This window comes from Malaclemys terrapin, chromosome 12 (assembly GCF_027887155.1).
Source record: "Malaclemys terrapin pileata isolate rMalTer1 chromosome 12, rMalTer1.hap1, whole genome shotgun sequence".
NCBI classification, from domain to species: Eukaryota; Metazoa; Chordata; order Testudines; family Emydidae; genus Malaclemys; species Malaclemys terrapin.
Window position 1 is genome coordinate 3,917,730 of NC_071516.1, and position 12,362 is coordinate 3,930,091.

At 40.8% G+C, this 12,362-nt stretch overlaps 1 protein-coding gene across 15 annotated transcripts in view; it reads left to right on the top strand.

Annotated features, from left to right (window-relative positions):
• RTEL1 (regulator of telomere elongation helicase 1) overlaps positions 1-12,362 on the top strand; it is a 106,271-nt gene extending 93,909 nt beyond the window's left edge. For 7 of the 15 annotated variants that reach the window (XM_054044993.1, XM_054044998.1, XM_054044996.1 and 4 more), the window contains 5 exons: positions 2,156-2,401; positions 4,307-4,507; positions 5,041-5,220; positions 5,828-5,931; positions 11,376-12,362. In XM_054044993.1, the coding sequence (XP_053900968.1) occupies positions 2,156-2,401; positions 4,307-4,507; positions 5,041-5,220; positions 5,828-5,931; positions 11,376-11,450 (806 nt within the window). In that variant the 3' untranslated portion in view covers positions 11,451-12,362. Of the gene's footprint in view, positions 1-2,155; positions 2,406-4,306; positions 4,508-5,040; positions 5,221-5,827; positions 5,932-10,049; positions 10,119-11,375 lie in introns of those variants that run through there. The other 8 variants (XM_054044997.1, XM_054044999.1, XR_008446750.1 and 5 more) reach the window with 8 other exon arrangements.

Below are 12,362 nucleotides of genomic sequence, written 5' to 3' on the forward strand. Positions count from 1 at the left end.
TCCTCCTATAGTGTTAACACAGGCATTTCATTATGACATCAATCACCAGTGTGTCAGTAGCTTTTAGAAAAGACCTCACTGTATAAACTTCTATAATATAATAATATTGTATACAATCAGTTGATTAAGTTGCTTATCAGATTCAGTTACCCACCTCTATCTTTATAGACCAGTAAACCTTTAAAATAGATTATTCTCTCAAGACTATACCTCAAAGTAAAGTTTATTCAAGCTGTGAGGAAGGCAAATTGGAGTCTGGTGGTGAAAGAAGCTCCATGCTCTTTCTCCCCCGCTGGTGTTTGCAGGAAAAGAACAATTTGTTTTAGCAATCTCCTCCCCTTGTTAGTTGGATGGCCCTGTTTATTGCTTATACATATGTTGACGTAAATCCACCTTTCTTTGTATGAAGCACTGTGCTTATGCATTGCTTGCCAAACACGTTTTAAGAAAATAATTCTAGCACATATTCATGACTTTTTGTACACACCCTGTGCATACATCAGACAAGAATTTTAATGATCGGTGAGTTTAGTTTTCCAATGATATCTAACATGCCACCTTTTAGATACAGATTATAACAATAATGTGCTAGGTGTGATGAGTATGTCAGGCCTGACAAGACCTGCTGACACAGTACTAACCACAAATGGGCCTCGGTGTCACAGCATGTGCCTAGAGCAAAAAGGCTTATATTTTTCAAAAATGCAGGTCAGTAAATGTATTCATGTAGTTGCATCATGTTTTTTGCATCCATCCTTCTGGCCTTATTTTTGCCAACATTTACCTCTGAAAGTCAGTGGCTCAGTGCAGATCTGTGCTATTCCTGAGATCAGCTGGGAATTTCTTGGAGAAATGAATAAGGTTCCTATCACTACTTTTAAGCTTAGTTCATACAAACTAAACTCTTTTTTTTAACTGCCCTCTAGACATGGTCCTTAGCAGTAATCAGTGACTATAGCTGTTAAACGTTAACATTTTACAGTATTTTAAAAAATAAGGAATAGTCCAAGACTTTTTAATCATCTTCTTGCAAAGAGCTGCTGACATTTCTTGGAAAGTTTTAAAAGAATATCATTTATGAAGCAATTCTAGTTTTCTTGCTTCCTATTTCCTTCTCTCCTATATTTTTAGGGACATTTGTCTGAGAACCGGATCTTTGTTTTCACGATATGGTTATCTCCTGCTGATTAATTCTCACTTGATTTCATAGTGCTCTGTGACAGTGTAGGGATGTTTGGCTCGGAGGCTGTGTGTGGGGGAAACAAGCAGCTGGAATAGAAGAGCCATTAACAAACAACTCCAGTTTTCCTACACGTGTCCCCAGTGTTAAGAAAGAGTTTCTACATTTCTCTCTTATCTAGGTTACCCCCTAAATAGGATGTTTCCTTATGAGGGAGGGTGTCAGATGGTTCCATGATATGCCGTGATGTAAAAAGATACCGATTACAAAATTCCCACCAGGCTCTGTAGCCACATTCACTTCTTTCCGCTCCCTCCCCCTTCAGGGAACTGAGTTGAGTCCCTTCCTTTTCAAAGAGAATTTCAATTTTTGTTCTGCAGTTTAAAAAAAAAAATTTTTTTTTTAAGTTGTCAACATGTGGCCACTTAAGAACTTGAAACTGTTGATTGGCATTGTGCTGAAATACAAACCACCGCTTTATCTCTGTAAGACAGCACAATGGCCTGTCAATCAAAAGCGCTCCTTTGGATTGTAACAAAATATACTTTAATTATGTGGTTAAAAGAATGGTGTTAGCTGCTTTGATCAGGTTTGTACACTCTATTGCATATGGTGCTGTGTTTTTAAAATTTTGAAATAATTCCCTTTCGATGATGATTTCCTATTTGGCAAACGTTATTTTTTTCTCACTTTATTTCCTGGGTGAGGATAAATCCTATGCTTGTTAAATGAATTGGGCTTTTTTTCTTCCTTCCTTGGCATGCCAGCACTGCTTGTTAGCACAGCTATTTGGAAGATTGCTGCTTGCTGCCTAAGGGAAAACACACGGCATTATTTTAGTACTGACCTCACACATTGTGGCTGATTTTCCATTGATTTAACAGATTCCTAGAATATGCAGGCAGGGTACAAGGTGTCTCCCTTAAAAATTCTAGATTCTTTCCTAAAGCATTGATAATGTATGTTCTCTCTCAGGAGAAAATCACACCCATATCCCTAAGGAGGACCCTGAAGAGGCATCAAGCTCTCGCGGAGAGGATCACCATGAGCTAGTCAGAGCTACATATCTCAATGATCTGAAAAAAGTTTTGGACAAAAACAGTTACAGCCGCTTCTGTGCAGCACTATCGGCATATAAGAAGACAGATGACTATGACGCCATGGTGTTGGTGGTAGCTGCCCTCACCACCGAGAAGCCAGAGTACTTTCACCTCCTGCAACGCAAGTATTTTTATTTAATTTTTTTTGTTTTAGAAATAGATATAGGTGCTGTGATCCTGTCCCTCAGACACCTCAGATGTACACAGTAAACGCTCACTGATCGGCGTAAATTGGTTTGCAAACTCTATCCTTCTGATGAACTTATTAGCACTGACAGAACACATTGCATCTCTTCTCTCTGTATTCAGCACTCTGGGAAAATGGGACTTGCTGCATAAAAGTGTTCACCAAATCCAGGTAATTTTGAAGTTATAAAAGTGGGCACTGCTTCCACTTGTTCTGATTACACTCGATTCCTGAAGAAACCTAAAACTGAGATAATGCTTCCACAACTACACTCACTTCCTGCAGATGTGCTTCTTTCACTTGTCTGATTTCATTGCATTATTTTCCTTATTTCTGCGAGGACTGCTCTTTGGAACAGGTGATTCTGGTTATTGCATAGACTCTCAAACTACCGTTCTCATGGCTATTGGCTTCCATATCTGGTGCTATGCCCTAAAAGACTTTCAGCTTTTAGGGATAGACAGTCTCACTTCTGAGTCACTGGTTTTTCCCCTCAGATATTTACATGGACACAGTTAAGGAATTTTATCATGATTAACAGTCTTGATTTACCATTATTTATAATAAACCTTTAGAATCTTGAAACTGACATTTATTTCCTTACAGAATTTTTTCCCCTTTCTGCCCATATGTGCTGGTTTGTTATTGTAAAGTTTCTCATTATATCCTAGGCTACTGGCACTGAAAAGTTGAGGTTAGGTTTTGATTTAGCTTAAATAATACACACATTTTCAGACAGATAAAGAAAAAGGAAAACATACACATGTTGGGCCTAACCACCTTGAAGAGGGATCTCTAATTCCACTACTATAATGTTTCATTACTGCCCTCTTACTGACTTGTGGACATCCTAGTGCCTTTGATGGGCAGTTCTCTTCCGGGAGGAGTGGATGCTAAATGTGCAAGGCAGCTGAAGGATGAGAGCAGCTAACAGGAGTAGAAAATGCTGAAATGTGGCTCTGTTGGGTCCCGCAGAATCCCATCCAGAATCCCGCAACAGAGTGTTAGGAAGTAGGTTGCCCTACTCTGTTAACTGTAGATGTGGGTTTGTCACAGCTGAAGAGTAGGATGGAAATGAACCACATGATGTGATGAGTCAGAATTTCCTGTTGAATGTCACATTATTGAATATGCAGTGTTGTTGTAGCTGTGTCAGTTCCAGGACACTAGAGAGACAACGTGTGTGACGGTAGTATATTTTTATTGGACCAACTTCTGTTGATGAGAGAGCTTGAAAGCTTGTCTCTCTCTCACTAACAGAAGTTGGTCCAATAAAAGATATTACCTCAACCACTTTGTGTCTCTGTTATTGACTATGATGTATCAATGTTTTTAGTGAGCAAGCCAGTTTCAAATTGAAGTACCAAAAAGGAATTGTCTAAGCCTGGCAATAACCCATAGTGGGGACTTTTTAAAATTTCTGTAATGGTCTGATTCTTTCCCAATAAACAAACGGTACCAAGGGGATTCCTTCTTGAGACAACCTTTTTGGGCACTGAACTTGTTTGACTTTGTAACACCCTGCAGTGTTCATTGGCGCACCAGAACAGAATTAATGTCTCTTTCAAGGGTGGAAGCAAAATTTTCAGACAAGCTGATGCTGCTGTCAATGCCAATACTCATCCATCCTCTAGTGAGAAAAAAAAATTAAGCATCGACCCCCTCAAGAAATGATCAGACATTTCCCAAACCTTCAGATGCGCTGGGTAGAGGGTGGGAATCAGTAGCTATTCTTGCTCAGTCTCCATAGAGCTTTTCCCTTTTCCAAAAAGGAATGAACAATCTATGCTAAACCAATTCATTTCATGTATGTTTGACTTTTTAAAACATTTTGGGCAGGGTTCTACATGTTTGTGCGTCCTCATCACAAAGAACAATTCAGGCAGATGTGTAAAGACCTGACTGGAATGAGCTGCAGTGAGGAAAAGAAGAAATTACAACCGGAAGTGCAGGAGGCCAAGAGCCCTCTGAATTTGGAGAATTCATGTTCCAAAACAGAAAATAGTGAAACTCAGGATAAACCTGTCAGCCACACACCAGGTTTGGAATGAACACTTTTCTGGCATTTAGGTAGTATTATTTATTATTGTGGTAGCACGTAGGAGCACTCCAGACATGGATCTGGACCCCATTATGCTAGGTGCTGTACAAACACAAAACACAACAACAGTTCCTGCCCCAAACAGCTTGCAATCTAAGTATCACACAAGAGAGAACAGGTGGGTACAGAAAGACAAGTGGATGAACACAAGGAAATAATGACAGTCACCTGCAAAATCTTCCATGTGAGCAAAGTCCACTATCTTTAGGTAGAGTCTACCACATTAGAGTCGTTCCATTGGAAGGCTCTCCATTTTTTTCAATGATGATTTTGTGTATGTTAATACAGTATCAGAAACTTGTGGTATGGAACAATGTAATGGGGGGGGGGAGTTAATCAAATTTTTCTGGCAGGCTTCTAAATGAAAACCTCCTGGAAATGCCAGCTGGTCAAATTTCACAAAGAGCTGAGGTATGTCTAGTATTATGCATTACACCACATTATATACTGTTTGATATGTATTCGTGTGCAGCTACTTTCAAGAGTGAAGTGCCAAGAAAAACCCAGAGCAAGATTTTCTCCTTCTGTAGTAATCAGAACAGCAAACCTGGATCTCAAAAGAAAGACACATTGACAGGATCCAACAGCATAAGAGCGCCGACCAACCCATGCAATTTGCCTGTCTTGCCCCTCAATATGGAGCCAGAATGTGGTAGGTGGAGATGTGGAGATTTTGCCCTCTAACTCGAGAGAAGAGTGGTCAAAAATGTGTAGAAAATCCAAATTATGTTCACCCTTTTTAGAAGAACAGTATGAAGCCATCTTTTATTACTACAGTTATTCATGTGTATTTAAGCACTCCGATACTGCAGTGATGAGTGTGGTATAAAAGCTTATATAGAATAAAATCGAATTTGGGTTTTCTTGTTCAACTACGTCCATTCTGTCTAAGTACTTATTGGCCTAGGATGAGTGCCCGCTGAGTACTAATGCAGTTATCCTCACACCTACCCTGGGAGGTCAGCAGTATTACCCAGCTTCGTAGATGGGGAATTGAGGCACAGAAAAATTGAGTGAGGTCACACAGAAGAAACTGTGTAATAGGACCAGGAATTGCACCTCTAAAATACAGGGGCCTCATAAAACAGATTGCACACACCTTCAACTATTGCTTTCTACAAAATGCACTGGAAACATGAATGTATAAGAACTTCTGAAACAAAGAGTTACTGGAATTTAGTGTCTTTTCTCTCTCTCTCTCTCTCTTTCTCCCCCTCCTTCCCCACCCCGGTAACTTCTCTCTCAACTGCTATTTTTAGGAAGATTCCAGTGCTCTAAATGCAAATCTGAGGATGATGTGCCTTTTAAATGCCAGTTATGTACCTTCACTTGCTGCAAAACATGCTGGGAACAGCTCTTAAAGGTTGGCTTTGCTTATTAGTTTCAGTTATTTTCTGAAACTTTTAGTAAATTTTGTGTTGGTTTAATGAACCAGATGGACAGCCCTGGAGTCGGAAGTCCTCTGCTTACCAACAACACACACAGTTCAGGCTTCCTTCAGGGCCTTGCCACTCTGACTTCATCATCTCCATTCTGCAGTGATTGAAGGCAGACCATATCTTTTGTCCTGGTTGAGAAATAAAGTCTCACCCCATCTGAGCCTTCCCCAATTTTCTCTGCCTTCAGAAAGGTGCAAGTGGCAATCTGAGGAACTTAATTCATGACAGATTTTTCATACATCTTAACTCTTATTTTAAACATTTTCTTTGCCCGGTTTCATTTCATTCCTGAAGTGTCTTCTATAAGGCACAATCATGAGGCAACCTTCCTGCCATCACTGCATCATCCTGATACTTTAGGGTTATCCTGGCTTGCAGAGATGGATGCCTTCCCTCTGGATAAGAAGATGAAAGCATTACTGCAAAGCATCTCTTTGGTAGCATCCTCCACAACAGATACTTTCCTAGACTTCCTGTGCTGTGCAGAGCTCTCAGTGACTCAAGTACAGTAGCCTAACAGGATCTGTGGCTCTGCCCATGAAAGGCAGATCAGAGGATGAAAAGGCTTGACAGCTTCCATGTACTTGGGGGTGAGGACGAGGGTGTTAATCAGAGGCCTGTAGACAAGTTGGTCACAAAGGCAGCAGAGAAGAAAGAGAAATCCCTCTCCTCTCATCCACGAAGCAGTACAGAAGGGACTATGAGCAGGCATTCAGAAACAGGCAGTCCTTCTGTACCTACCAGTCTTCTGAGCTTCATAGGGACTGTTTGTCAGGAAGAAGACCCTGGAATATATTGACCAAGTGTGGAGAATCCAGATTAAATTAATAATAAAGACGTCTTCACACAAATGGGTTCTAGAATCGATTCAGAACAGCTGTTCAATAGAATTCCCCCCTCCCCCCCCCCAAATGCATGATATTCCCAACATTAAAGAATCCAGGAAATTACAAGAAGGCCAATAGGCCATTTTGTGACTGCTGTAGATTAGGGCTATAGAACCAGTCCCATCAAACACGCAATCTTATGGAGTGTGTTTGATTGTTTCTTTTTGGTTCAAAATAGAAAAGGGCCATGCAGACCATCTTGGATCTCAAAGCACTCAGTTTATTCACTCAAAAGTCAAACTTCAGTATGGAGGCTTTTAACTCTATCATAAAAGTTCTGCATCCCCAGAACTTCCTGTCATTGATAGAGCAGAAACAGGAGTGAAGTGTGTCATTACAAGTGTCTAAATTTCTGCCACTACAAGAGACACTTTGAGTATAAGTCCCTTCCTTTCAATTTGTTGGCCATGCCATGAATCTTTACTGAGGTCCTAGTGGCAGCTGTCCAAGAAACAGGAATACTTGTCTGCCTGTTCCCAGACAGCTTGCTCATCAACCCCTCTCGAGGGAGAAAGCCCTTGAGGCCAGCATCCTGCTGGTATGTCCTTTCTTAATCTCTGCTGCAGAAGACCCAGGCTGATTATAAAACAGCATCATATCACTAGATTCCTAAGAACTGAAAAATCCACAGGTTTGTTTCCTGTTTGCTACAGACCTTTTATGAATCCTTCCTTTGAACCTCTGAGGAAGGACTCCCTGTGATTTTCCACTTGTAAACTCTTTCCTAATTGCTATTATGTCAGGCTGGGTTTTTTTTTGGAGGGGGCGGGGAGCCACAGTACTGCACCATACTGTATTTTTCGTCAAGATGAGGTGGTGCTTCTTAGGACTGAACGACACCTTAATTCCCAAGATTAGTTTAGTTTTTTCTTAGCTCACAAGCAAATGAACCTTCCATCCTTCTGACATAATTCTCAGCAGCCTATAGAGATGAAATGGCACACCCTTGTTTTATGGAGTGTAGTTACAACCAGCCTGTCGTGGATGTAGTGGTGTCTTAACTTCTGTTCCCAGAGGGCATGTATTCACTGTGGGGGGAGGGGAGTGTGTTCTTAATTCTGGTTACTCATCTGCATTAGTTAACTCAGGTTAAAATAGCAGGGAAGACGTGGCAACTCATTTTTTAACTCACATTAGCAGATTGAGTTCAACCATAGGCTCCCCTATAAGCTTTAACTCATGCTGCTAACTCAAGTTAAAAGTGGAGTTGCTGTGTCTTCATAGCTATTTTAACCCAAGTCAGTTAATTTGGATTAGCTAACCCAAATGAGGAGCAAACCTCTTTTTCACTGAAGACCTACCCCTCCTGGTTTCTTTGAATGCACGCAGCACAGGTCTTGGGTTTCTTGACCTGTCTCATGGAGAAATGTGATTCTTCTGCTCTGACTAGGATCTGGCTACACTACCCTGAATATACTAGCCACTTATCCTGCAGGACCAACTGGTTTTCGAGCACCTGCGTTTCCTCCCTTCAGGAACCTGTGACCAGTGATGCAGGGTTTGTATACACTGCAGCTGGGAGTGTGCTTCCCAGCCTGGGTAGACAGATTTGCACTAGCTTGCTAAAAGTAGCAGTGTGGATGTTGCAGTCTGGGGCAGCAGTTTGGACTACTCCCCTAAGTGCAGAGCCAGGGGGTCGGATGGGCTTGGACTTGGATGGCTTGCCAAAGCCACCTCCCATGCCACAACATCCACACTGCTATTTTTAGCAAGCGAGCTTGAGTGAAGTTAGCACAAGTCTGTATGCCCATGCTGGGAGGCACACTCTTAGCTGCAGTGTTTTCAGCTGAAAGCTCTGGAACAAACATATTTGGCTTACTTTGTGGCATGGGTCTGGTATAGTTTGGTTGATAAGTTGAGTATCTTGCAGTTTTGGAAGCTGGCATTCATAGGCCTGGTGTGGGGCAGGTTCTCTGATCCAAGAGACAGGATAAAAGGTTTGTTCCGCATCCAGTCACCTAGGAAAGAGGGGGCAACCGAGTGTTAATATTGTGGGACACAATAGGTCTGAGAGAGGAAAGAAATTTTCCCATCTCTCTCTAAAGCCTGGAGGAGGAGAAGCCACCCCTCATTCTTGTTCAGTTCTTGATCCAGCTTCATTCCCAGGGGGATTTGTTTTATGACAGATGTCTCACGAGCAGGAAATGAACAGCCACTGACCACTTATTTCCTCTGGGCCCCCAAATCACCAGCGCATAGTAGTAACATTTGGCCTAGTCTGGATTTGAACTGGTGACTTGTAGACTAAACTTGGTTCCTTAACTACAAGTTACTCATGAGTTCATTCATTCTAAATAACCAGTTCAAGCTTACTGCATTTAATGAGGAAGTGACTAACAATCCATCATACAGCACACAATGACTTCTTTTTACCCTAATCTTTAGTCCTTTTTCAGTCATTATTATGGTAAGACCCTTAAAGGTGTGGGAAGAATGTTGGTCAATCATTAGAACTTTCAGCACAGGAGGATGTTCAGTCCATAGGGCATACACTAGGAAGAGCAGCTTGGGAAAGATCTCTCTCTCCAGTGAATTCTTTCAAGACCCATTTGGCAAGCTGAGCATCATGCACATGATATATACTGTAGGGCTTAGTCTTTAAATGTTTTGTGAAATTGGTGGTCTTAAATGCGCCAGTATACAATGAACAGGTAGACACTGTGCAGTTTTTTCCACATACCTCTTCCAGTGTGCCTCAGTCCTGATTTGCAGCATTTTGTGCAGGTTATTCCTGAGCAGAAACTATACATTGTTCTACCTTGCGCAGTTGGTCTGTAATATGGGCAGACTATTATGATACTTTGCACGTATATAGTGCCTTCCATTTGAGGATATCAAAGCATGCTTACAGATGGATGTTTCCTGGGGATTAGATTGAGACAACCAAGCTTCTGTCCATTTGTAGCCTTTCAACCCCTGTTTCCAGAATCAAAAGGGTAATGCATTAAGCCACTCTGCTGCAGTCTAGCTTCTATTACGAGGACTGACTAACTTCTATACTGGGAGACCTTGAACTGCTACTGCTCACGCTGCATCTGCCCTTTGAGTATGTAGCAATCTCCAAGGCTGTCAGTATGGCCTCTACCAGGACTAAATTTAGTTTAGACAGTCTCACTTTTAAAATATTTAAAACATTTTTTTTCCTTGGCCAATAGCCTTCGTCCCAGAGTTCCTAGGAGGAAGTGGAAAAATTGGTTCTAGGCGGCTTCATCTTTGAACAGAGAGTAAGTCAACAAGAAGGTCTTGGAGGTTACCTTTCCCTCAATGTGGAAAAAAAACTAGCTCTGTTAACTAGGGACATAATAAGGAATCTCACAGGATCGAGTTCATAAAGGCTAGAACTTTTTCACGTTAGGAGCAGTGAGACCAACAGGCTATAACCTTCACAGCAGAGAGGTTTTCATCTCACAGGCTTTGTCTTCACGGACCCAAAAAAGGCATTTTTTTTACAGTGAGGTAACTAACATGCATTAGCTATCCCACTGTTAAAAATCCACTTATTTCACATAGCCACAATCAGCTAACAGTCGCATCTTGTCCTGCCACCACAACTTGGCCATGGCCATAAACATCACGGGTTGCTTTGCGTCTCAGATAGGTCACTTCCCCTGTTCTGTGCTTTGAATTGTACAAGAGGAAGTGGGAGCTCAAGAAGTTCAGCTACTATCTTATTTAGTTTTTTGAACAACCAAATATTTGTATACTTTTGCAACAGCTGTTGCATATTCTGCATTTTTTCCCCTTTATTTTAGCCTTTTTAGTAATTGCACAATTGGAATTGGTTTAACAGAAACCATTCCTGTGGGGTGAGTTGCTACGAGAATTGGGCAGAATTTTTTTGTTGGCTAAATTGCTGAGGAATGCATTCTGAAGGGCACCAAAATTACTTGAAAATTTGGGTCAAATTTAGTGGATAGTTTTACCTGAAAAAAGGGGGTACAATTGAAAAAGTCAGAACATTTTCTTTTCATCATTTTTAAGTTAAACAGTTTAATATCTCATTTTGAAAGATGTTTCATTTAGAAATTTATCTAATTAAAAAGGTGAAAAACACTCAAACAACCTGAAACAGCAAACTAAAAAAAAAATTGTTTCAGGTCAAAGTACATGTTTTGTTTCAGTGAGATTAAAAAAAAATCAGTTTTCAGTTTGAGCCGAACTAAATTTTCAGGTTTTTGGTTTTTGGTTTTTTTTTTTGTTCAGCCCCTGAACAGAAAAATTGGTTCTTCGCTCAGCTTGAATTGCTACTTCATTAGGAAATTTTTCCTTTTCTTTCTTGTGTCACAACCAGTTAAATGGTTACATGTAAAATATGTTTGTAATAATTATAATTGTTGGGGACTGGCAAATGGTGGGTGTGACTGATGTTTATATTGAGACTGCTATTCTGTAGACTTCCTCCATTGCAGATCTATTCTATGCAGACATTTGACAGGAAATGTAATGCCTGTAATCTGTGTTTTGTTCATCTGTCTCCCCAGATTGCTAAAGAGTGCCCAGAATGCCAAGCTGATACCAAGAGGAAGCATTTAGCCCAAGTTTTTTTCCTGCCATAACCTCCCTGACAAGGGGCAAGTGCATCACGTCAGCACTGGTTAAAGAGCCAGCAGAAAAGGAGATTGGAAAAAGAAACAGGGTGCACATTCATTTACAGACCCTTGATCTCAGCTTCTCGCAGCATCATTCCTCTCCTTGGCAAACCTCATCAATCCCCAAAGACCTCTCTTCCCACTTCTCTTTCAACAAGAGGGGAAAGAAGCAAATGTTGTCCTTAGAATTGTATTGAAATGGGGGATCTTCATTTCTTCTCTGTTTGAATCAGCAGATTCTTGTGACATTCTGGTCCTTTTAGGTTGAACTTTGACAGCCTGGAGGAAGTTTTCAGTAATTGCCTCCGCTCAAATATTTACTCAATCCTGGAAAATTTCTCAGCAGCAGTAGTGCCATTGAATCCCCTTTTCCAGGAATACTATTTTCCATTGGTGACTGACAGGAGCTGTTGCTGCTAGGTGATTTCAGAGGTGGTGAAAGCCTTTTTTTTTAAATCCAATAGTTTTTACTGCACTTCACTGGCAGTACAGACCCAACACATCTTGTGCTTGTACCCACTCATTTATGCCTGCCCTACCAATTTGAAGCCTGTTTCCTATATTGCTATAAGTGCCGAATGTTGCACTGAGTGTGCTTCCAAAGAGGATTTGGCTTCTTCTGAGGCACTTGCACACTCCTGTTGTGTCTGTACGGTTTCATACTTGTGTTTTCAGAAGTGTAGCAGGGAGAGTGAAAAGACTATTCATGTTCTTTCAAAGTGAACATACAAACTGATTTCAAACTCCATCAAGTTGGAAAAGAGAAACACTTCGATATTTTCACTTTCTGACTAGGGTATTAATGTTTTGCTAATTTAAGGAATTGTATCAATTTTAAATCTTCAGTGGAAATTCTAAAATAAACTAAGTAAAAATGAA